General features: G+C 42.2%; 1 protein-coding gene across 1 annotated transcript in view; it reads left to right on the top strand.

The window, feature by feature from the left end:
• Positions 1 to 21,072, top strand: part of LOC143963064 (ADP-ribosylation factor-like protein 8B-A) — a 59,451-nt gene that overhangs the window by 34,708 nt on the left and 3,671 nt on the right. The window contains exons 5-6 of the mRNA XM_077472614.1: positions 13,205 to 13,272; positions 15,836 to 15,906. Of these exons, the coding sequence (XP_077328740.1) occupies positions 13,205 to 13,272; positions 15,836 to 15,906 (139 nt within the window). The remainder of the gene's footprint in view (positions 1 to 13,204; positions 13,273 to 15,835; positions 15,907 to 21,072) is intronic.

Raw genomic sequence — 21,072 nt, 5'->3', positions numbered from 1 at the left:
ATCCAGCGTTCTCTCGGATCCTCCAAAGAGACTTATTGCTTCAGACCCTAGATCATTTAGTGCTTCAAGGAGTGATTGTAGCGGACCCTGTATCCGAATGGGGTGTGGGGTTTTACTCTAACCAGTTTAAGGTTCAAAAACCAAAAAGGGACACAAGGCCCTTTTTGGACCTAAGATCCCTGAACCAGTATCTACTGATCCAGTGCTTTCGGATGGAGTCTGTCTGCTCAGTAGTAGCCACACTCCAGATGGGAGACTTTTTAGCATCCATCTATTTAAGACGTGTATACGCGTACCTATCTTTCAGCATCATCAAAGTTTCCTGAGATTTGCAGTAGAGGAATGTCCTTTTCAGTTTGTGGCTCTACCCTTCGGGCTTGCTAAAGCTCCCCCAGGTGTTCACAAAGGTCCTAGCACCAGTACTGGGTCTTTAAGGACCCAAGGGATCTTTGTGCTTGGGTATCTGGAGGACCTCCTGCTCGGAGATCACTCACTACAGGCTCTAGAAGCGTAACATGCACAGTGCAGTGTTTTGGAAAGCTTGGGCTGGATCATAAATACTGAAAAGTAAACTTTGAGACTAGCTCAAAGTCTAAAGTATTTGGCTCTGGATCAGGTGTGTCAGATAAGGGGCACAAGACAACCCTCCAATCGACTCTGTATGAGTCTTCTAGTGAGGATGGTGTCCTCCTTCGAGGCAGTGCCCTATGCCCAGTTCCATTCCAAGCCTTTACAACAAGATAGCTTGTTGGCTTGGAACAGAAGAGGACAAGCCCTGGATTATCCAATGTTATCTCCTCGGGCATGCTCAAGCCTGAACTGGTGGTTGTAGGATCAGAACCTACGAAAACAAAAATGCTTTCTCTCCAGTAACTTGGAGAGTACTGACTACAGATGCAAGTGTCTCAGGCCAGTGAGCGACCCTAGAGGAGTTCACAGCTCAGGGGAAATGGTCAAGGACAGAACAGATCCTGCCCATCAATGTCCTGGAATTACGGACAGTACGTCTGGCCCTATAGTCCTGGACGGTGGAGCTTCAGGACCGTCCTATCGGGGTTCAGTCTGACAGTGCCACTGCAGCGGCCTATATAAACCACCAGGGCGGTACCAGGAGTCGTTCAGCTCTGAAGCAGGTGAACCACATGCTAGCCTGAGCAGAGGCGGTCCATATCCTGGGAGTTGAGAACTGGAAGGCAGATTATCTCAGCCACCAACAGGTCTGCCCAGAGGAATGGTCCCTACACCCAGTGGTGTTCAGGAAATTTGCCAGTGTTGGGGGGTGGCCAGAGGTCTACCTACTGGCATCCAGGTTTAACAACAAGCTGGTTCCCAGAGATTGTGAGACTGGACGCGTCTACGTCGCCCCAATCTACTGTCTCAAGGTCCTATATTCCACCCCAATTTACAGTCTCTAAATTTGCTGGCATGGCTATCGAAGCCAGGGTGTTAAAGGACCGTGGCATCTCGGGACCCGTGTAATCTACCCTAGTGAAGGCTAGAAAAGCGGTCACTAGGAAGATATATCTTAAGGTCTGGATAACTTGTGTTGCTTGATGTGAAGCCAAAAAAATGGCCTCCTTGGAAATACGTGATTGGGAGAATTTTTTTTTTTTTTTTCAACAGTCAGCTGTGGAAATCAGATTGGCTTTGAGTACAATCAGAGGTCAGTTTTCTGCCCTGTCAGTTCTCTTTCAAAGGCCTTTAGCCTCTCATTCGCTGGTCTGAACCTCTATGCAGGGGGCATCTTATTTGCTTGACCCCACCCATTAGGTCGTCTGTGTCCTTGGGACGGGAACTTGGTGCTGTCCGTGTTACAGAAACAACCATTTGAACCTAGCAAGGAAATTCAATTAGCCTTGCTGTCACGCAAGCTAGCCTTCCTGATGGCCATCGCCTCGGCTAGAAGGGGGTCTGAGTTGGTGGCCCTTTCGGGCAGGGAACCATACTTGATCCTTCACCACAACAGGGTCATATTACAACCTGTCCCATCCTTTTTGCCAAAAATGGTGTCGGTCTTTCATTTAAATCAGGACATTATTTTGCCGCCTTTTTTTTTTTTTTTTTTTTTTTTTTTTTTTTTTTTTTTCCCCCGCTCGGCCTTGTTCAGAGGAAGGGAGATTACTGCATTTTTTGGACGTTGCCCAGGCAGTCAAGGTTTATTTGTCTAGATTTGTGGAGATCCGAGAAGCGGACTCCTCCTCATTTGTTTTACCAAAAGGACCCAAGAAGGGGCAGGCAGCTTTCCAAGCTTCCATTGCCAATTGAGTCCACCAATTCCTATGGTCTGAAACAGAAAGCTTGCCCCTTTAGGATGAGAGCTCATTCTACTAGGGGTAGATGGGCTTTTTGCTGTCGGATATCTGTGGCTCAGGTTTGTAAGTCTGCTGCCTGGTCTTTAGTGCATACGTTCACAACATTTTATTAAGTGGATGTTCGAGCTGCCGAGGAGCCGGCTTTTGGCTGCAGTCCCAGGTCTGTTGGCTACTGTTTGGCAGGGTGTCTCCCTTCCCTCAAGGCTATTGCTCTGGGATGTCCCAGTAGGTAATGCATATTATCCTAACTGTGTCCCCTGATTTATGAAAAAAAAAAAATTTAGATTTTTTCATACTTGCCTGTAAAATCCTTTTGAGTACATCATGGGACACAGAGTTCCCTCTCCTCCTTTTTGAGGATTTAGTGCTTGCTACAAAACTGAAGCACTTCCTGTATGGGGGGGGTTATATAGGGGATCACTTCCTGTCTAAAGACCTTTTGGTCTACCAGTGTCTAATCACTTGGAGATGAAGTATAATCCAGTAGGTAATGAATATTAGCCTAGCTCTGTCCCTTGATGTACTCAAAGAAAAGGATTTTACAGGTAAGTATGCTGGGAAAAAAAAAATCCTATTATCGTTAAGGGGGGGGAAATTATGAGGAGAGCGAGAGAGATCTTCCCAGATGGTATGAAGGAAGTGGGCTACTTCTTGCCAGACTTTAAAACAGAAGGATATGAAAACCCGAGGACTGTAACTTTCCTGGGGTATAATAAATCTGATGAAGCAGTTTGTATGACCCTGTTATTAAGTGAAATTGGGTTGGATATGTATGAAAACTCTTCTATAGGCATTGGTAGAAGACTTGCCCACCACCCTTTTTAAAACATTCAATCTGGCTGTTTTAGTTCTCTGAAGGGTAAAAGGAAGCTAATAATGCCCAATTGTGGCCAACTTAAAAACTATCCCTTTTTCACTGGGGCTGCACTGAATCGCAAGAATTTAATCCCTGCAACATAATTTTCCCATTTTTTCTAGCAGTCTAAGATCATCAAAATTTAATGCAAGGCCTATAGCTCTGCCTTGAACTGTATGACTCTGAGGGACCATCAACTGATCGAGTGCGAGAGATCGGCATCTGCCGGGGAGTGTTCTCGTTGCAAGGGATGATTTTGAAATTTCCTGCAGTTGTACTTTAATTATGTTCTGAACATTCTAAATAGCATGGCATTAAGGATACTATTTGAACCCAGCTGCTTCCTGGTATCATGTTGGAATTTGTATGTAATGCAAAGTTTCTATAAATATGTTCCTCAAGCAATGGAGTAAATTTAACTTTAAGACTTGAGCAGGAATAAAGTGGTTGTAGAGGCTTAAGGTTGTAGATCGTCGTGTATTCTATGCAAGAAGGTAAACCATCTGTGTGCTGCTGCCCCCTCTAAATCCCACTATGTACATGAGAGGTTCTTTCCTCATTGGCTAAGACAGCAGCGGGAGTCATTGGCTCCTGCCGCTGTTAATCACAGCAAGTGAGCCAATGAGGAGAGAGCAGGGGGTGGACCGAGCCGCAGCTCTGTCTTATGGGTGCATAGAGTGGGGCTCAGGAGCGAGCACACACCAGTGCCCCCATAGCAAGCTGCTTTCAATTAGAGGCACTGGGGGCACCAGGAGAGCCTACAAGGGACCCAAGAAAGAGGATTGGGGCTGCTTTGCAAAAGCACTGCATAGGGCAGGTAAGTGTAACTTGTGCCCCCCCCAACAAAAACCGCTTTCTGAACCTGTATCACTTTAAAGTGCTGTTGAGCTACTTCTCGCCACTAGAGGGAGTGATTTACTAATTTAAGCTATGATAACAGTAAACCTGGGTATGTTCACAGCACTTCTGCATGCTGCTATCCTGCCAATGTCATTGCCCTTTTTAATCCAGTCTTTAATTTGTTCCCCCCTTTAATTTGTATGTCGGGTGGGGTTCCTTGCTTTTTTTTTTTTTTTTCAGCTTACTTTAAATACTGACAGGGGTGCTTAGAACGGTCAACATCTATTTATTTTAAATCTTTATCACAAAAGGGAAAAAAAACTGCTTCTGTAGGTGTTTGTCTGTCTGGAGTTGAGCTTTTGTTAGTCACTTATACAACCCCCTCTTTAAATAATGCTGCATTTCAAGGGTGACTCCATAGAGGAGCCAACCTAGGACAGGAAGTGTTGCTGGGATAACCAGGTAAAAATCTAAGAAAAGCCTAAAAGTGAAAACCAATGCAGCCACCACATTTTATAGTGGCAATGTAACTGTATCTGAGCACCACAAACTGATGAAATGACTTTGATAAACTATTCCCACCCCCATTATTTGTAGCTGTGGTAATTTTAAATTAAGGGAAGATATCTAGTATATACTTCCTGGAATCTGTCGTCTTTGTTTAGACAGACAGACTTTGTTTGATTGATGGCAGCATGAGCCAAAGGCTCCTACTGCTGCCTTTATCAGTGCAGAGAGCCACTGCCAATGGGCACAGTACTGGGTTGCGTGGGGGCGATACAAATACGATATTACCTTTTAATGTAGGGAATGCAATCAGGTTAAAAAATGTTCAACCTTTAGAACTACTTGTAATCACTTCCCTACCAGCATATAGCGGATTTACGTCCAGCAGGATATAACGCGCGACCAGTGGTGCTTTGTCGCTCCAACACACCACATCTCCGATTGTGTGGTAAAGAGCCTATGACATTAGTCACAGCTGATCACAAACACTTCTTCTTTTTTTTTTTTTTTTTTTTTTTTTTTTCAGAAATTTCGGTCTTTTTTTTAAAAAAAAAATTCCGCATAAAATAAAAAAAACCCTGTGGTGCTCAAATGCCATCAAGAGAGCTCTATATGTGGGAAGAAAATGTGGGTATAGTGTTGCATGGCCGTGTAATTGTCCTTCAAAGTGTGACAGCACTGAAAGCTGAAAATTGGCCTGGAGGGGGAATAGAAGTGCCCTGTATTGAAGTGGTTAAAAAAAAAAAAATTTAGAATTGAAATCACTTTGGTTAGATTGGTGACATGAATATACTTTTGTTTTTGGCTTTACAAACCAAAAGTACTTTTAAAGTATGAGTTTAGGAAGAGGTAAAAAGTTCACAAGCCCCTTTTAATAAAGAAATGTGTAAGTGTGTGTGTGCGCGCGTGCGCTTTTTTCCAGTGACCAAAAAAAAATAGTGCAATAATAGATCCTGACCAATTTATTGTCTAAGTAATTGATTATTACTTAGTGCCTTGAAAAAGTATTCATATCCCTTGACATTTTCTGCATTTTGTCATGTTACAACCAAAAACGTAACTATTAGTTGTTCACTCCACAAAGTTTTCCTTTTATGGAAGAGTGGCAAGAAGAAAGCCGTTGTTGAAAGAAAGCATGAAAGTCCCGTTTGCAGTTTGAGAAGCCATGTGCTTTGGTCAGATGAGACTAAGATTGAACTTTTTGGACTAAAAGCAAAACGCTATGTGTGGTGGAAAACTAACACTGCCCATCACCCTGCACACACCATCCCCACCGTGAAACATGGTGGTGGCAGCATCATGTTGTGGGGATACTTTTCTTCAGCACGGACAGGGAAGTGGGTCAGAGTTGATGGGAAGATGGTTGGAGCCAAATACAGGGCAATCTTAGAAGAAAATCTGTTAGATCCCTTTCACACTGAGGCATTTTTCAGGCTAAAAATAGCACTTGAAACGTATCCCCTGTAGTCTCGGTGTGAAAACCCAAGTGCTTTCACACTGAGGCAATGCGTTGGCAAGACGTTTTAAAAAAAACAAAAAAACTCCTGCTAGCATTATCTTTGGAGCGGTGTATACACCGCTCTTCTCCTGCCCATTAAAATGAATGGGAGCCACCAGCAGGGTTGTTTTAACCCTTTTTCGGCCGCTGGCCGGGGTCAAAAGTGCCCCATTAGTGGCCAAAAACTAAGGTGAAGCTTTACCACTGGCACCCCAGTGTGAAAGCAACCTTAAGCCCCACACACGCTATCAGATTTTCTGCTGATTTTTGTCTTCAGATTTACCAAAACGATGTAGTACAAGGGCCTGCCGGATTGCATAGAAACTGAAACGTCTAAGGTTTGACCTCATATTATATGGTTTTGGAAAATCTGAAGGAAAAAATCGGCAGAAAATCTGATAGTGTGTATGGGGCTTTAGAGTCTGCAAAAGATTTGAGTGGGGTGGAGGTTCACCTTCCAGCAGGACAACAATCCTAAACATACAGCCAGAGCTACAATGGAATGGTTTAGATCAAAGCATATTGATGTGTTAGCATGGACCAGTCAAAGTCCAGACCTAAATCCAATTTGTAATCTGTGGCAAGACTTGAAAATTGCTGTTCACAGACGCTCTCCATCCAATCTGACAGAGCTTGGGCTATTGTGCAAAGAAGAATGAGCAAAAATGTCCCTATCTAGATGTGCAAAGCTGGTAGAGATCCCCAAATAGACTTGCGGCTGTAATTGCAGCCAAAGGGGGTTGTACAAATTATTGACTCAGAGGAGCTGAATACAAATGCACGCCACACTTTTCACATTTTCCTTTCACTTCACAATTGTGACACTTTGTGTTGGTCTATCACATAAAATCCTAATAAAATACATTTACGTCTTTGGTTGTAACTTCAAGTGATATGAATGCGTTTTTTTTTTTTTTTTTTTCTCTTCCATCCTTTAACCACTTAAGGACCGCCGTATTGCCATTGTACGTCAGCACAATGGCACAGGCAGGCACAATCACGTACATCTACGTGATTGCCTTCCAGCGGGTGGGGGGTCCGATCGGACCCCCTCCCGCTGTTTACGGCGGTCCGATTCGGTCCAGGAGCGCTCCGTGATGAGGGGATGGCCGTTGGTTTTCGGCCACCCCCTCTGGATCGCTCCTGGCCAATGAGAAGCTTCCTCCCCTGTGTATTGTTTACACAGGAAGGAGGAAGTGATGTCATTCTCCTCGGGGCGGTTTTTTTGACCGGACTACGAGGAGAAGAGTAAAAGTAAGTGTGCACCAACACTACACTGACATGTAGGTACACACAGGCACACAAACCCCCCGCCCCCCCTCCCCCCCCAGTCACAGTGTCACTGATTGCATTGATCATTTCTTTACTGATCAATGCATTCAGTGTCAGTTGTGACAGTAAAAACTGTCAGGACAGTTAGTGTTAGGTCCAGGGTAGCCCCCTATCACCCCCCAATAAAGATTTAACCCCCTGATTGCCCCTAGAGTTAACCCTTTCACCCCCTTTTGCCAGTGTCACTAAGCGATCATTTTTCTGATCGCTGCATGTGTCGCTAGGTAGCTAGTTATTTTTTTAGGTTCACCGCCAGGTTTTTATATCGCTAGGTACCCCGATATACTACCCAATAATGGTTTTAACCCCCAGATTGCCGCTAGTTAACCCTTTCACCCCCTTTTGCCAGTGTCACTAAGCGATCGTTTTTCTGATCGCTGCATTAGTGTCGCTAGGTAGCTAGTTATTTTTTTAGGTTCACCGCCAGGTTTTTATAGCGCTAGGTACCCCGATATACTACCCAATAATGGTTTTAACCCCCTGATTGCAGCTAGTTAACCCTTTCACCCCCTTTCACCAGCGATCACAGTATAAGTGTCACTGGTGACGCTGGTTAGCCAGTTAGTTATTTAGGTTCCCCGTCAGGTTTTTATATAGCGCCAGGGACCCCCATATACTACCTAATAAAAATTCGAACCCCCTGATTGCCCCTAGTTAACCCTTTCACCACTGATCACCGTATAAGTGTTACGGGTGACTCTGGTTAGTTTGTTTTTTATAGCATTTTATATTCAAATCCGGAAGGCAGTGCTTGGTTTTCGGGGTCCCGTACGTGGCTAGGCTCCCAAAAAGTCCCCCACATGTGGTATCCCCGTACTCGGGAGAAGCAGCAGAATTTATTTTGGGGTGTAATTTGACTTCTGCCCATAGCATGTGTGAGCAATATATCATTTAGTGACAACTTTGTGCAAAAAAAAAAAAAGTTTGTAATATTCCCGCAACTTTTGGCAAAATATAAAATATTCCATGGACTCAACGTGCCTCTCAGTAAATAGCTTGGGGTGTCTACTTTCCAAAATGGGGTCATTTGGGGGGGTTTTGTGCTATTTTGGCATTTTATGGCCTTCGAAACTGTGATAGGTAGTGAGGAGTTAAATCAAAAATTTGCACCCTTAGAAATCCTGAAGGTGGTGATTGGTTTTCGGGGTGCCGTGCGCGACTAGACTCCCAAAAAGTCCCACACACGTGGTATCCCCATACTCGGGAGAAGTAGCGGAATATATTTTGGGGTGCAATTCCACATATAACCATGGCATGTGTGAGCAATATATCATTTAGTGACAACTTTTTGTAAAAAAAAATTTTTTTTTTTTTTTTTTGTCATTATTCAATCCCTTAGAACAAAAAAAATAAATATTCAATGGGCTCAACATACCCATCAGCAATTTCCTTGGGGTGTCTACTTTCCAAAATGGGGTCATTTGGGGGGGATTTGTACTGCCCTGCCATTTTAGCACCTCAAGAAATGAGATCGGCAGTCATAAATTAAAAGCTGTGTAAATTCCAGAAAATGTACTCTCGTTTGTAGACGCTATAACTTTTGCGCAAACCAAAAAATATACGCTTATTAACATTTTTTTTACTAAAGACATGTGGCTGAATAAATTTTGCCCTCAATGTATGACTAAAATTTAGTTTATTCGATTTTTCTTATAACAAAAAGAAGAAAATATCTTTTTTTTTTTCAAAATTTTCGCTCTTTTTCCATTTATATCGCAAAAAAAAAAAATCGCAGAGGCAATCAAATACCATCAAAAGAAAGCTCTATTTGTGGGAAGAAAAGGACGCAAATTTCGTTTGGGTGCAATATTGCATGACCGCGCAATTACCAGTTAAAGCAGCGCAGTGCGAAATTGCAAAAAGACCTCTGGTCCTTAAGGTGTTTATTGGTCCGGAGCTGAAGTGGTTAAAATGGTTGTAAAGTGGTTGTAAACCCTTACAAACCACTTTGACCTACAGGTAAGCCTAGATTAAGGTTTACCTGTAGGTCCAAGAAATATCTCCTAAACCTACACGGTTTAGGAGATATTTACTAAAAGACAGCGGCACGCAGGAGCACTGTCACCGTTGGCAGCATGCCACTGCTAACGGCAATATGCCGCTAGTGGTGACTCGCATGCATGGGAGTGATGTAATCGCTGTTCTGGTGCTGTGAGTGGCCGGAGCATTGATACCCGGAAGAAGATGGACACTCCGCACTACAGGGGACAGCGGTGACATCGCTGGCTCCTGTGTCAGGTAAGTTGCACATAATGGGCTTTTACCTTTGCAGGGAGATAAAGAGGAAGTAAACCCATGAGTTTACTTCCTCTTTGAGCTTAAAAACGATATGCCTCATATCCCTTCCATGCTAAATTTCTCTATAGGTGGTGTTTGTATTTATTTATTTATTTATTTTTTATTTTACTTTTTATTTTTTTATGGGAAATGTCTACATTTTAAAAGGGTAGAAGAATTGTTTTTTTTTTTTTTTTAAACCAAAAGACTGAAGAAAAAAAATAAAAAAAATAGAGAAGATCCTCTTACCGGTCTTGCCTGCATTATCATCTTATTTAAGAAGTAACAGAATGTTCTGTGTAATGCCTAAAAGACGATATTCATAACCCATACTTGATCAACTTGTAGACAAATTGTGCACTCAGGATTTTTCATCCAGATAGCAAACGTTTATGGATCGGTCTCAAAACGAATAATGCACCTATAAATGGGCATATGCTGTTACATGGCGGAGATCTCCTATAAAATCTATTGTACTCATTTTTAACTCTCTGAATGTATTTACATTGCATTGATGCATTTTTGTATATGTATAATTGAAAATGTTCTGTAATGGTTCAGTCTTTTTAAAGTGTATGTACTGCTAAAAACTTGTTTTTTGGATAGTGTAGGGAAGGGTTGAAACGCCTTTCGGGTTGGCTGTTTTTGGTCAGCTGAGATCATTTCACTTCACTTTTTGAGGTTGATTTAGAAAGGAGCTGAGAATGGAGAGCGTTCACTCAAAGAGCGATTAACTATCCAGTTAAGTAAAAAGAAAATTCTACTATCTATAAGTGTGTAAAAGTTAATTGCACACTTTTTATATAACGGCCCATAAACGCCACTCTGTTATCCTATGTGTCCGTGCACACATTGACGTTTTTTCAGCTTTTATCAGCAGTGGAGTTTATGGGCTGTTGTCTGAACACCCTAAAATTGCGTTCAAGAGCAGTCCTAAAAAATGCCAGACGCTGGTAAAAGCTGTTAAACGAGGTTTACTGCTGTAAACAGAGCGTTAAGCCTCATCAGGTGTTTCTCTGCCTCTATTCAAAATCAATGGTTCTCCATGGGAGCCCATTGATTTGAAGTCGCACCAGAAGTCTGATGATGATCTGACTTTCGGTGCGACTTGTGTGCTTTAGGCTGTTGAAGGGGTCCCCGCCAAAATGAGAAAATTTGGCGTGGGGTTCCCCCACCCTCAATGACACCGGACCCTTCAGTCTGGTATGGATTTTAAGGCGAACCCCCTTGGCAAAAAAAAGCAGGGCCCCCCCCCAAAATCCATACCAAACCCTTATTCAAGCACGCAGGTCAGATTAAGTGGGGGAGATAAGCGAGCACCCCCCCCCTCCTGGACCATACCAGGCCACATGCCCTCAAAATGGAGGCTGGGTGCTCTGGGGCAGGGGGCCCCCCACCCCAAAGCACCTTGTCCCCATGTTGATGAGGACAAGGACCTCTTCCTGGTAACCCTAGCTGGTGGTTGTCGGGGGGGGCTGGGGCTTATCTGAATCTGGAAGCCCTCTTTAAAAAGGGGGGGGTCCCCAGATCCTGGCTCCCCCAACCTATGTGAGTATGGGGTACATTCTACCCCTACCCATTCACCAAAAAAAAGTGTCCAAAAAAATAAACACTGTACACAAGTTTTTAAAGTATTGTATTAAGGCAGCTCTGGCGTATCTTCGATTTTCTTCTCCCTCTTCTGCCAGGTCTTCTCCCCTGTTCTTTCCACGTTGACTCCTGGTGTAATGCTGGGTCCGCTGTGTGCAATGATTTATTTTGGGACGGGGCCACCTGCCATCATCATCCAGAGGCCCCCTTGTGACCTCGTTGTTCCTTCATGCATCGGGTGGTGACGTCCTAAAGAGGTGGAGCCTACGGATGACATCAGCAGGGGGCACCCGCCCCATGCCAGTATAAGTGATTCCACACGGCGGACCCAGCATTACAGCGGGAGATCGCGTTGAGTCAATATTGGGAGAAGACAATGAAAGAGAAGCCGGAGCTGCCTTTAATAAAATACTTTAAAAACATGTGTACAGTGTTTATTTTTTACCCTTTTTTCGGTGAATGGCTAGGGGTACATTGTACCCCCATACGCATTCACATACGATGGGGGGGGGGTGGGATTTGGGGGCTAGCTGCATTTTTAACCACTTGACATCTATAGGCGAACTATAAACGTTGTAAAAATCAATTGGTTAAAACAATCTCATAGCTGCGGTGGCAGTCGTGAACTTGGTATCGTTTTTGGCTTGGTGCTCCCCCCAGCTATCCAGTAAAATAGATCTGGGCGGTTGTACTGTGAAGGGATATGCTGTGTAGGGGGGGGGGAATACTACAATGCGCAGTGGTGTGTTGCAACACATTTGTAGGTGGTCCCTTGAGTTGGTGTACTATGATGGACTAATCCATGTGTAAATCTACCTTTTTTTTTTTTTTTTTTTTTTTTTTTTTTTTTTTTTTTTTTTTGACATACTTTATAAAAAGCACACAAATTGGCTGATGGTTTAATGGAGGCCATGAATGTTTTTTTTTTTTTTTTTTTTTTTTTCAGCTAGGTAAAGGACAATATGCCTTATTTGCAGCATGTTCTTTTGGAATATGCTGCAAATACCACCGTGCCCCTCAGGTTACTGATGGGAGAGAAGGAGCAACAGGTGACTACTGCGGTCGGTCAGCCGCGCTCTGCTCTTGGCAACGCGTTCCTTGTTGGCATATTGCATGCAGCACACCTGATCTAGTATTGCATCGCTTTCTAGTCTGCCTCTATACAGCAGATCACATTAAAAATGTAATGATTTATTGATACAGAGCTGTATTAAGTGCTAAATTCACGTTTAGAAGATATTACACTTGTATTTGGGGTGTAACCTCTTCAAGCACTCCCCTGAACCTCTCCTCCGCAGCTGCTGTCACATTTTATAATTGGGTATCTGTGAATAAAGTCTTGTCTGCCACCGCAGCAGCCAGCTTGTAGTTTGCAGTTGTGCAGATCAGCACGCTTGTAGCCCATCCACCCTCCTTCCCAGCTTTCTCAAGTTTTCTGCCAGCAACCTCTATATGGGCTTTCACTTAGCGCAGTGGTCCTCAACCCTGTCCTCAGGGCCCACTAACAGGCCAGGTTTTATGTATTACCTTGGAGAGATGCAGACTAGAATACTGATGAGCAGCAAATTTATATTACCGGTGATGTATTTCAGTTATCTTGCAAACTTGGCCTGTTACTGGGCCCTGAGGACAGGGTTGATCTCTACTGACTTAGAGAGTGTGCAGGAGCCTGACATTGTACCTACTATCAACTGATCACTGGTGCGATGGTTTGAAGGCTACTGTAGGAAAAAAATGCACATTTTATTTTATCTGCAATAATCTGTGCATTTTATTTTTTATTCTCACAAAATTCACTCCTTTTTCTAATTGAATTAAAGTGGGAAAATGTGAATTGTAGGTCAAAGTTGTATAACTCTCGAGTAAAAACATTTATTTATGAACCCTATGGTATCTAGTGTATAAAATACTGTATGCTTTAGTGGGTTGATCCCGTGTGTGTGTAAATGTACAGATGTGACAAGTTTCATATGTTCATTTCTTTGCATTTAGGTTTTAGTACTTGGAAACAAGAGAGATCTTCCTGGGGCTTTGGATGAAAAACAGCTTATTGAAAAACTGTGAGTAAACTAATATTTTGGTATTATGGGTAAAATCGCCATTATGATGCCCAGTCTGATTTACTTTAGTGTGGTAAAATCTAGTTTTTGACCACAGTGCATTTGAATAATTTTATAGCCTCTAAACCTTTTGGAAGCATTCATTCAGGGCCTGTTCACACACTGTGCAGTGACTGGTATTTATCTGCACTGGAACAATGCCAGTCACCTCTAGGGCACATAGAAAACTATTGTTTCCTATGTACTCTGTTCACACTGTAACTTAGCCCAGAGGTGCGATGCAGTGTGCTGCAATAAAATGCAGTCATGCGCCACTTATTGCAGCACACTGGATGGCACCACACAGCAGCGCAATGCCCAGCTAAAAACTCCAGAATGCCTTGCCACCTTTTGCCAAGCATGGGCCAAGTAAAGTCAGTACCAGGGGTTTAATAACATGCATGCATTGAGGCCACCGTAGATGCAGCCTAATGGTGGCTGTTGACCCTTGTTGGAGAGGATTGTAGGTTTTTTTTTTTTTTTTTTTTTCCCCCCAAATGGCCTGGAAAAAGTAAAGATACACTACAGATATGTCAAAATGGTTCCCCAACTATGGACTGCTGGTATGTTGTAATCGCAACCTTTACCGTGCCTCACTGTTGCCTGAGGACACATCATTGTACCGCTCTGCAGTCCTTGGCAAACAAACTGCGTCCTGCTACAGCCAAATATTTCAAATGTTGACTCCTCAGACCCCTGCTGCTATTTTTCTGCACTCCAGTTCCTATGTTTTCATGCATAGGACATGGAAACACAGCTGGCCAACCCACCTATGCATGAAATCGTAGGAACTGGGCTGCAGAAAAATAGGCGCCTAAGCCTCCCCTTAATACAATCTTGTGTCCAGGTGCGCACACAGGATTTTTGAAAAGTTTTTAGTTGCGGCAATGCTTGGAGGCAGAAGAAAAAAAAAAATCAAACTTGCCTAAGCATTGGGAGCATTTAGCTCTTGAGCATTTCTAACGTGTGTTGAAAAACTTTGGCTTGGGTGCGTTTTAACGCAATTTCCTGTCAGGAGAAACTGCGATTACAATAAAGCAGTGTTTATGTGGCTTTAGACACCTCACCCCACTGCTATTTAACAATGCTGTTCAGAAAGGGAGACATACGTAATTTTTGGTTGAGCCAGACTGCACGTAGAGGAGAGGCCACCAGGTAGACACAGGCCACCAGCTAATTAGGGGGAGGGGGGGGGGATTAAAGGGTAAGTGCATCTGGCACTGTTAAGGTACTGTAAGTGTATAAATGTGAAAAAGTAATAAAAAGCATATAATACACAAAAATATATTTCATGTATAAAAAATGTGTTCCACAACGTGTGTGACAAATGTGATGTGTTCTATTAATGTATGTAGCGAACACCTATTTGACACAAAAAAAAGCTATAATGAAAATTACTCCGTGGGTGAAATCAAAGGTGACACGTGCCAGCTGCCAAAGTCTAGAAATAAATTTTGGTGAGTGAGAGTTACTGCCAACTTCACATAATCAGGCGGTGCTTGGTTTCACTTGAGCGCTCCTATTCTCTCTTCCCCCAGCTAATACTCTATTTGCTTTCCCCGAAATAGCAGGGAGGTAGGTCTCGGCACAGTGCAGTGTTTCTCAACTCCAGTCCTCCATGTGCCCCAACAGGTCATGTTTTCAGGCTTTCCATTATTTTGCACATGTGATTTGTTCAGCTTCACGGCCTCAGTAAGCACCACAGCTGTTTCACGGGGGGGGGGGGGGGGGGAATCCTGAAAACATGACCTGTTGGGGAGCCTTGAGGCCTAGAGTTGAGGAACACAGTTCCAGTGTACAGGGAAGAGATGCACAGGGCTGGAAGAGGAGATGCCAATAAGTGAGAGAAAGTGGACACTCATACAATATTCGCGCTAAATGGGAATGAAATGGCTGCATTAGCTTTCCACATAAGAGGAGCACCCATAGTTTAGACCTCAGCCCCGAGTTGAGAGTTGGCACAACCAGGAAAAAAGGGGTGCTTTATCAACCACAGCGCCAGGATGGAAAAATAATGGACCGTGTGCTTGGTCAAATATGGGGGTTCAACAAGAATTTTTGTTCTGGTGGTACTTTTTCTTAAAAAAAAAAGTCTTGTATAGACAGATGTGTGACTCCTAATAAAGTCCAATCAGTATACTCCAACACAGCTGGACTCAAATGAAGGTGTAGAACAATCTCAAGGATGATCAGAAGAAATGGACAGCACAAATGTGTCACAGCAAAGGTTCTGAATACTTAGGACCATGTGATATTTCAGTTTTTCTTTTTTAATCTGCAAAAATGCCAACAGTTCTGTTTTTCTGCCAATATGGGGTGCTATGTGTACATTATTGAGGAAATAAAATGATTTTAGCAAATTGCTGCAATATATAACAGAGTGAAAAATTTAAGGGGGTCTGAATACTTTCCATCCCCACTGCATGTATAAAATCTATCTATCTAAAAAAAAATTTAATGGTATGTAATTTTGTATGATGCTTCTTTTACTTTGAATAACTTTAAATCATTTTGTTTCTTGTAGAAATCTTTCGGCTATTCAAGATCGAGAAATTTGTTGTTATTCTATTTCATGTAAAGAGAAAGATAATATAGGTAGGTTTCGGTTGTTATAAATGTTCTCCAATTTTTGATCATGGACACATTTCTAGTTTAAACTTCAATATTTTCTGTTTACACCTTTTGAAGGGATACTGCGATAAAAGCGCTTTCCTTTTGTGGTATTTGATCACCACGTGGTTTATTTTTTGCTATATAAATTACATTTTTGAAAAAAAAAAATTTGTTGTAAAACTTTGACTTAAATTTATGAAGATAGATTTGCAATGTATTCTGCTTTTTTTTGGGGGGGGGGGGGGGGGTAAAAATAACCCACAACAGTATGTTTTAGTCTGTAAGAAAGTTAGTCTACAAACTAGGTGATCTTAAAATTGACCAGCTGAGACCCTAAGAAGCTGGGCATTTGGTTTGAGGTGTGGCGGTGATCAGGATGCTGGTATTGTATAATCACATGGTAAGACAACATCCTATCACCCGGACACAGCAGTAATGTGATTCGCTATGATCAAGTGACAATGGACCGCTCGGCTTCCAGATGCGCGCTCTGTGTGCCGCACAGGAGCGCACAATGTGAGGTGACGTACAGGTACATTAACCCACATTGACACTGCTTCCCGTCTGCCGTTTATAGGCAGACAGGCAGTAGAGACTGCATACATTCATACAATTTATTATTTATTTATTTTTTCTGTGATGTAAAACGCACTTTTTTTTTTTAAATGGTCATAAAGGCTAAAGGTTGGGGGTTTTCATTTATTTATTTTTACCACTTGACAACCGGCTCCTGTAGATATACGTCGGCATTTTGACGAGTGATATCTTGGTAACAGCAGTAGCTGCTGCCACAACCTATTTACAGGGGGCGGTCGTGTTTACAATAATGGTGGTCTCTGCGGCATGTTCGCCGCAAGATCAGTTATCAGTGGTGGGAGAGGGGCATCCTCTCTCCTGCACCCTCGGCAGCTTACCGGAGCCGTCGGCAGGAGTCCTCTTGGTGCCCGTGTATGGAGGCGAGTGAGGCTAAGATGGCCCCCACCTGTCTTCATACCATAGCAGGGCGAAAGCGACGTCAAAACGTCACTTCCGCCCATAGCTCTTAAAGGCATATTTTTTTATATATATATATATATATTTTTTTTTTTTTATTGCATTTTAGTCCAAATACGACATCTGAGGACTTCTTGACCCCAGATCTCATATTTAAGAGGACCTGTCATGCTTCTTTTTGTTTACATTCCTTGTAATAGGAATAAAAGTGATCCATATTTTTTACTTTTTTTTTTTTTATTTTTTTACGGTGAAATTATTAAAATTAAGTAAAATAAGAAAAAAAAAGTTTTAAGCGATCTGTCTCGACGAGCTCACACGCAAAAGGGAACGCATACGTGAGTAGCACCCGCATATGAAAACAGTGGTCAAACCACACATCTGAGATATTGCCACGATCGGTAGAGCAATAATTCTAGCCCTAGAACTCCTTTAACGCAAAACATGCAACCTGTAGAATTTTTAAAACGTCGCCTACGGAGATTTTTGTAAAAGTTTGACGCCATTCCTCGAGCGGGCACTATTTTGAAGCGTGACGTGTTGGGTATCAATTTACTTGATGTAACATCTTTCACAATGAAAAAAAAAAAAATTGGACTAACTTTATTGTTTTTGTATGTTTTTTTTTATTTTTTTTATTCAAAAAGTGTGCTTGTAAGACCGCTGCGAAAATACGGTGTGAAAAAAAGTATTGCAATGACCGCCATTTTCTTCTCTAGGGAGTTAGAAAAAAAGCAATATATAATGTTTTGGAGGCTCTAAATTTTATAGCAAAAAACTGTTTTAAACATATAAGCGCCTAAATTCCAAAACGAGGCTAGCCCTTAAGTGGTTAAATGCATTCTCTGCACTAAGATAAAAAAAAGTTGAAGATTAGTTCACCCACTGATATACTTAACTGAGCCTGATCTCGATGCAGCACTGTGCCCAAGAGTAACAGTGTTTTTCTCTGTTTTCACTGGCTCAGAGGCAGCAGTGCGAGTTCCTGGCTCCTGCTGCTGTCAATCAAATGCAGTAAGGATTGAGAGGGGATAGGGTTGAGTCATACTGCAGTGGGTATAGAAAAGAATCCCTTCCCATTTAAAATTAACATTTTGTTGCTTTGCAGCCTGAAACGAAGACCGTTTTTTTTTTTTTTTTTTTTTGTTTTAACCAGCTGTATTTATTTGCAACTTGGAACATCCAAGTGAGAGAACGCCAACATGTCAGGGGAAAAAATGGAAAAAGGATCACCCCTCCAAAAAAAAATTTTAAAATCAGGTGTAGCTAATCATTCTCAAATTTGCACACAAAGCCATTTGACTTTCAGCCTTGATCAGCTGTGGTAATTTTGATTAGCTCAGCATGAAGAGCTTTCCTGGAGCATTTCAGTGCAACTGAAGCAAGCAATCCACTATGGGTGGCAAGGCACTGTCAATGGGATAAGGTTGTGGACAGGCACAAGTCAGGAGATGGCTACAAAAATTTGAAGGCTTTATCAATGCCTCGATGCACAGCGAAGTCTATTAAGAAGTGGAAGATATTTGGTACAATGCCCTTCCTGAATCAAGACGTCGCTCCAAACTGGTCAGAGAGGCCTACAGCAACTCTGAAGCAGTTGTAGGAATTTGACAGAGTGCATGTGACAACAATATCACAAATTGTCCACAAATGTGGCTTGTATGGGAGGGTTGCAAGAAAAAAAAACTCTTCAAAAGGCCACATACAGTCATAAGTGAGCTTTGCCAAAACTCACCTTGAAGATTCTGAGGTCACATGGAAAAGTGTTATGGTCAGATGAGAATAAAAAATAATTATTCGGGCTCAACACCAAACAATGTGTATGGTGGAAATCCAATACAGCTCACCATCAAAATATCCCCATTCCTACAGTAAAGCATGGAGATGGTATAGTCCTGTTTTATGGGGCTGTTTTCTCTGCAGCAGGGACTGGAGCACTTGTCAGGACGGGCAAAATACCATCAAATTCTTGAGTAAAATCTGCTCCCCCTCTGCTAGAAAGTTGTCAATGGGCAGAAGGGTTATCTTCCAACATGACAATGACCCAAAACATACAGCAAAAATAACCACACCACTTGACAGAGAAAAGGGGGATTGTTCTTGCATGTCTTAGACTTAAACCCTGTTGAAAATCTGTGGAATGACTTGAAGTCTGAAAATGGTTTCCATCAAATTTTAAGTCAACTTGAGCAGTTCTGCAAAGAGTGGGCAAATATTGCAGAGTTAGTAGAGACCTAGCCAAACGGGTTAAAGGCTGGTCTAACAAAATACTGACACAAGGGGGTGATCCTTTTTCCAACTCAGTGATTCTGTTTTTGAATTTTTTTTTTCTCACATGTTGGTGTTCTATCTTTCACTTGGATGTTATAAGTTTGAGTAAATACGTCTGGATAAAACAAAAGCTGTCCATTTCAGGCTGCAAAGCAAAAAAATGATTTTTAATGGGGGGTGAGTCTTTCCTATACCCAGTGCATGTGTGTCTGTTGACACACACACGCTGGCTTGGGCGCAAGTCTGCACGTTTGCTTCTATAGCAAGCACATGCTACGGGGCTGACACAGAAGAGGAGTAGACACCGCTGGTGGGGGACACCAGAAGAGGAGGTTCAAGGCTGCTCTGTGCAATACCATTGCACACAGTAGTTCAGTATATTATGATCCATTTTAATTTAAAATAAAATGTAACCTTTAACACAGGTCTTTCTTTTTTTGGCAGTAATCTTAAAATGAAATGTTTGCAAATGCAGGCACCAGGAAGATTTGCCTGCAATGATTGGTGAATGTAAGATTCACCATGTTATAAATATGCTGCTAAAATTGTTTCTAAAGGTTATTTAAACAATTGTAAAGCTGATCTCCATGTTTCCTGTCACTTGAAATGGTTTGTTTGGACTAAGCTGGTCCAGACAGTCAGGTTCCCTCGCTAAGTGCTGCACTGACTCTAAGCGCTGTATAAACTGCATGTAGCTTCAGCTAAATACAGTATACATTGATGGGTTCTGGCTGTGGGACAGACTTCCCATCTCAATCCTGGAATAAAATAAGAGTCTGTCTGAGCCGCGACAAGAAACATGATGATCCATGTGCAGCTTGACTCCAAAATAAGATTTTGCTCCTTTTTGGGTGACCCAGCTTCGCACTTTTTTTTTTTTATTTCTCTAACTGTAATGAATTTTTGAATTTGTGTAATTTTCTGGTTGTACATGAATGGTCTTTGACCCCAACTAGTGCAAGTGTTCTCTGAATACACTGCAGTTAAATTTTGGGCTGCTTGGAGATGAGTTTTAACATCAAAGCTCTTGAATTTGCTCAGGCCCCAGTCGGACAAATCTACATCTCTTGTAGATTTATTTTCTCTACAGTGAAGTGATTGCTATCAAATCATTTGGAGATATTTGTAAACCCCTTGCCAGACCTGTATCCACAACTTTCTTTCTGAGGTCTACAGCTTTATTGATCTTGGCATAATGGCAATACACATGTCAAGAGCAGGTACTAATCATTTGCACCTAATCTGGAATGCCAGATTCAAATTTTTTATGGATTTAAGGTTGTGGTAAATGTAGGGGCTTATGGCGTGTACACACAGCCGGACTTTCCGGCTTCATTGGACTTTTTTTTTTTTTTTCTCACATTCTGACGGACCTAGAAATGGAACATATTTTAAATCTTTCTGACAGAATCGATTCCTATCAGGAAAACCATTCGTCTGTATGCTGTTCAGACGGACCAAAAACAGTGCAAGGGCAGCTATTGGCTACTGGCTATTGAACTTCCTTTTTCTAGTCCCATCGTACGTTTTGTACATCACCGCGTTCTAGACTATCGGACTTTGGTGTGATTGTGTGTAGGCAAGACCGTTTCAGCAGAACTTGGCCGGAAAAACCATCAGTTTATTCTGATGGAAAACGGTTGTGTGTACAATTATGTTGAAAAAGTTAGCAATATCCTTGCAGTTTACTCATATTTTTTTCACATGACTGTACATTAGAATTCAACGCAAAAAAATATTTAAAGGAGTAGTAGTTCTTTTCAAAAAATGTGATCTACCTCCCTACATTTCCACCCCTCCATTCCCACTGTACTTACCTCTGTAGGTGATGAGCTGTCATTGCCCATGCAGCCATTGTAGTGGTGCAGGGATTTGCCCCTCTAT

This window comes from Lithobates pipiens, unplaced genomic scaffold, assembly GCF_037356315.1.
Source record: "Lithobates pipiens isolate NorthernLeopardFrog02 unplaced genomic scaffold, aLitPip1_a1.2 Scaffold_8, whole genome shotgun sequence".
NCBI lineage: Eukaryota > Metazoa > Chordata > Amphibia > Anura > Ranidae > Lithobates > Lithobates pipiens.
Note: the sequence above shows the minus strand (reverse complement) of the source record. Positions and strands in the feature narration are given on the sequence as shown.